This window comes from Petaurus breviceps, unplaced genomic scaffold (genome assembly GCF_028583685.1).
Source record: "Petaurus breviceps papuanus isolate PSGF00001 unplaced genomic scaffold, PetGlider_PUasm1.0 154, whole genome shotgun sequence".
Classification (NCBI taxonomy): Eukaryota; Metazoa; Chordata; class Mammalia; order Diprotodontia; family Petauridae; genus Petaurus; species Petaurus breviceps.
This window is the reverse complement of record NW_027185715.1, coordinates 9,862,180-9,866,816: the sequence shown is the minus strand read 5'-3', so window position 1 is coordinate 9,866,816 and position 4,637 is coordinate 9,862,180. Positions and strand designations below refer to the sequence as shown.

The 4,637-nt window shown below is 37.8% G+C and overlaps 1 protein-coding gene across 2 annotated transcripts in view; it reads right to left on the bottom strand.

Moving 5' to 3' along the window:
- SRGAP1 (SLIT-ROBO Rho GTPase activating protein 1) overlaps nt 1–4,637 on the bottom strand; it is a 354,115-nt gene that overhangs the window by 205,406 nt on the left and 144,072 nt on the right. For both annotated transcript variants that reach the window (XM_069080728.1, XM_069080734.1), the window contains exon 2: nt 1,232–1,427. In XM_069080728.1, coding sequence (XP_068936829.1) covers nt 1,232–1,427 — 196 coding nt within the window. The remainder of the gene's footprint in view (nt 1–1,231; nt 1,428–4,637) is intronic.

The window sequence follows — 4,637 nt, the reverse complement described above, 5'->3', positions numbered from 1 at the left end:
AGGAAGGAAGGAAGGAAGGAAGGAAGGAAGGAAGGAAGGAAGGAAGGAAGGAAGGAAGGAAAAGAAGGTGGGTCAGTATGCAATAAGACTGAAGGATAAGACACAGCCAAACCAAGTACTTCACTGATGTCCATAAAGTGTAAAACAACCCATAAGTAGGTCTCTAGCACATTGGCTAGATCCTCCTCTAAAAGAGAATATGTATAAGTCACACAGGATGAGAAGATGCAGATGAGTTACAATCTATACAGATGAAGAAAGTAGACACACTACACTGCTGAGATGAAAGATTCACTGCAGGTCTAAGTCGCTGAAGGAAAACCTAGTGCCAGGAGTGAGATGTCACTGGTATATCTGAATCTGAATTCAATTCTACTGCTATGAAAGTATCTAGATAGAAATGAGGAAGGAGGCAAACTGTGGCAAATACAAAGATGATTTAATGACAGAAACATGAAGATGATTTAACAAATAGAAATCGATTTAAGAAAGGAAAAGCTATTTGATTAAAATACCAATATAAACTTGTAATTTCTTCTTGGAGAAGAGATCTAAGTTTGAATATCACCTCTGAAGCATGTGAACAAAGAAATCTCAGGAACCTCCATTTCTTCATTTGTAAAATGTAAAAAATAATCCTTGTAGAACTAACCTACTTGGGCGGCTAGGTGGCACAGTGAGTAACGCGCTGGCCCCGGAGTCAGGAGGACCCCAGTTCGGTTCCGGCCTCAGACACAACACCCACACACACACAAAAAAACTAGCCGTGTAACTTTGGGCAAGTTGCTTAACCCCAATTGCCCTCCAAAAGGCCAAAAAAAAAAAGAACTGACCTACTCACAGATTTTTCAGGAGAATCGAATGAGATAATAATGTTTGCAGAATGCTTTGTAGGCTTTAAAGTAACATACATCAACACACAAAGTGTTAATTTGCCACTAGTTGCTTCTGGAGACATGACTAAAGTTCATTTTCCTCTTTACATACTCACACACACACACACACAGAGTTACATCTCTATTATTCCCAATGTAACTACATAATTCACGCATACAAAGTTTGGCCCACTTTAAAAAGAAAAAGATTAAATAAGGGGATGATTTTGTTACAAAAAGTTGCATTTTGTTATTATTTCATCCTCAACAATATTTTGCTTGTTCAATGACTACACAGATGGGAAAAAGAAATCAAGAATCGCTCAGGTTGGTGGCTGTGTTGGAGAGACCCTTACTTGTACTGCTGGTGATCTTTTGTGCTTCGGGTTTTGGCCATGAATCTCTCTGCTAACTTTTCCAGGTTGCGGGAGTACTCAGTCTCAATTTCAGCTTTTTTGCGGAAGAAATCTTGCAGATCCTGTAGGAGCTGTACCCGCATCTCGGTCTGCTGTTCCAAGCATTTCTGCTGCTCTATTAGTTGAGCTCGAATTTCTAAAAATCAAAGAAAAACAGAATAAGCAGGTTCAGGAAAAAGTAAGATGTATTAACATGAATAGAGTATATAATGGAAGTAATCAGCCTTTGATTCAGCTAATTCAGCATTAACCATGGTCAATTTGGGCTTAAGGATCTAGGACAATTGCCAATCTCCTTCTCCCCCTTTTTTTAAACAGGATAATGAAGATAATCAATGAAAAAAAAGAAAACAACCCAACACTACCAGCCATTTTTCTGCTACTATTTCTATTTTGCAAGATGGAATTGTAAGTCATGAAGAAGAAAAAAAATCAAATGCTTAAGAGACTGCCACAATTATTAGCAGGAACTTTTACAAGGTTTCGGGGTAACAAAAAGTACTCTGGATTTTTTTTTTTTAATTTTGAAATCAAGACCTCACCTCAGTCAACCCTGAGCCAACATGGGCAAGAAAAGAACATCCATTCTTCCCAGTTTCTAATCTACCACGTCTTGCCAGTTGGCATTATATACAGAGACTGACATCTGGTAATTTTTATTTAGTGCATGTATTTCTAGTTTGTCAAATACACAGCTTTGGAATCATGGGGATGCTGTTTCTAAAAATAGCTTCTTTTTTTTCTTTCCAAATAATTCATGCGCAATTGGGCTGCCTTCACAAGGGGATTCCATGGGTTCCATTCACAAAATTCACGTGTCTTCAATTTCACCTTTGCTGTTTAGAAACTGCTCTAACCAACAGTTTATCAATACCTATAGCATGGAGAGAATCATTTGACTGCTAATCTTCATGATTTTTAATATATTAAGGTGGACTGACCTTTAAAAATGAAGGGTAAGCTTTTAGCAAGTTTTATTTCACAAAAGTAGAACAAAACATGTCATACAAAAATACTCACAGATATGGGTAACAATAAATTATGTGTGTTTTGGAAAATATGATACTGTAGCTAACAACTACTGACTTTTTTTGGCCTATGACAGAGGTATGAGCTCCAAAAAAGGAAATATCTTCATAATGGAAAATCTCCTCATTTTCTCATTACTGACTTCAATAGATGTTTGGATAAAGTGAGTCTGAAAACATTAATGAGAATAGCAGAGAAACAATGTTCAAAGAATACTCCCTTGACTTGATCCGTGATATTTAAAATGGAAATACAGACATATATTGAACTGTCCAATCCACTCTTGCCCTCTCCCTCCTCCTCCTCTTCCTCAAGGATCCCTAGCTTTTTTAAAACCATAATTCAGGACTTTGGTTAAGATGGCTACCTGAGTGGAAAAGACCAGCTCTTGCATATATACGCCAGCAAAAAGCTAACAGTACCAGATCAAATAACATTCAAGAAATCCAAAGAGAAACTATAATATGCACCTTTGTCCAGGCTCAAGGTTTTAGGAAAACATAGCCAGTAGCCTAAAGGCACTGGGAAAGGAATCCTACCAGAAAAAGCAGCACTAGAACAGATAAACATGCCCATGAGCTTAGACCAGCAGCCCTCCAGGAACAGCTAAAACTACAGTGCAGTGTACCTGAGAGCTGACAAAAAAGCCGAAGGATGGTCAGAAATCCATGTCAGTCTGAGAGCCCAAAGGGCACTGGAAGTTCATAGCACTCTGACCTGAAAACAGCAAAGGGCCTTCAGGACCACAGCGCTGAACCTGAATGATCCAACTGGACTTAAAATCTGCAAATGCTCTGAACACAAACATACCAGGGGAAGTGGATGCCAGCATCAGAAATGTAGGAAATAGAGGTCAGGATCAAATAGGGCCCAACTACTTAAGTCTGAGGCCTTGGCAAACATCCCAAATCAGGAACTTAGGCTAAAACAAAAAATAGTAAACAGAAGAGGACAATGAACACCTTCTATGAAGAGATATTATAGATCCAGAGATATCCAAGAGATAAAGGCAGAAGTGTTTAATTCCAGAGCCTCAGAGAAAAAAAATTACTTGTCCATAAGGACTACAAAGATACCTGTAAGAAATGAAGTAAATCAAATTTTAAATAAAATAAGAGTCTGGAGGGGGGGGGGGGGCTGGAAGGAGAATAAATCACTTAGAACAAAAGGGAGAAAACCTTGCATGAGAGATCCCCTGAAAAATCATTATAGAGACAACAAGGAATTTTGAAACAAAATTAAACAACTGGAAAAAATATAACAAATTATAAGATATCTACTAAAAAAAAAAACTCATATAGAAAAGTCTAAGGAGGGGTGCCTAGGTGGCGCAGTGAATAGAGCACCGGCCCTGAAGTCAGGACCTGAGTTTAAATACGGCCTCAGACACTTAACACAAAAACTAGCCGTGTGGCCTTGGGCAAGTCACTTAACCCCAACTGCCCTCCAAAAAAATAAGTTTAAGGAGGGATCATCTAAAAACCATTAGACTCCCAGAAAACCATTACCAAAAATTTCCTACATATTATATGCCCAAGAAAACTATGCATGTAGTAGAACCAGAGGACAAAGCAAAGAAACTTTAAAATGAAAACTCCTCAGAATGTCACAGCCAAAATTTAGAGCTTCTGGGTCATATAAAAAAATGCTACAAATAGCCAAAAAAAAAAAATTAGTTCAAGTACCAGGGAACCACAGTAAGGATGCCGCAACTATTGTAAAAAGGGAGAAAATCCTGGAACACAATATTCAAAAAGGCAAAAACCAAGAATAACTTAACCTGAAAGACAGTACAATCCATCTGAGGAAAAAGTAAACCTTCAGGTATTTTCCAAGAATTTCTTATGAAAAAATCAGAGCTGAGTAGAAATGCTGAAAAGCAAACAGAAGAGTCATAAGAAGCCTAGAAAGTAAAAACATCTGAGAAAATGGAATGGGGCTATATGCTTATATTCTAATAGGGAAAGAAGTAACCAATGTCCCATCACAACTGTATTATCTTCAAGGGTCAAAAAGAGAGTTAAATAAAACAGAGGGCCTGTGTATTTTATTCTGTTTTGATGGTCTTCTTAGAAGAAGAAAGGGATGAAAAAAGGAAGAGAGATAGGAAAAAGACAATAGAGCTTTCTTTTTGGAGAGTAGATCATGAAGAAATAAGAAGGAAGAGAAAAAGGAGGGAGGTAGGGAGGAAGGAAAGAAAGAGGGAAGGAGGAAGAAAGGAAGGAAGGAAAGGAAGAAAGAAAGAAAGAAAGAAAGAAAGAAAGAAAGAAAGAAAGAAAGAAAGAAAGAAAGAAAGAGAGAGAGAGAGAGAGAGAGA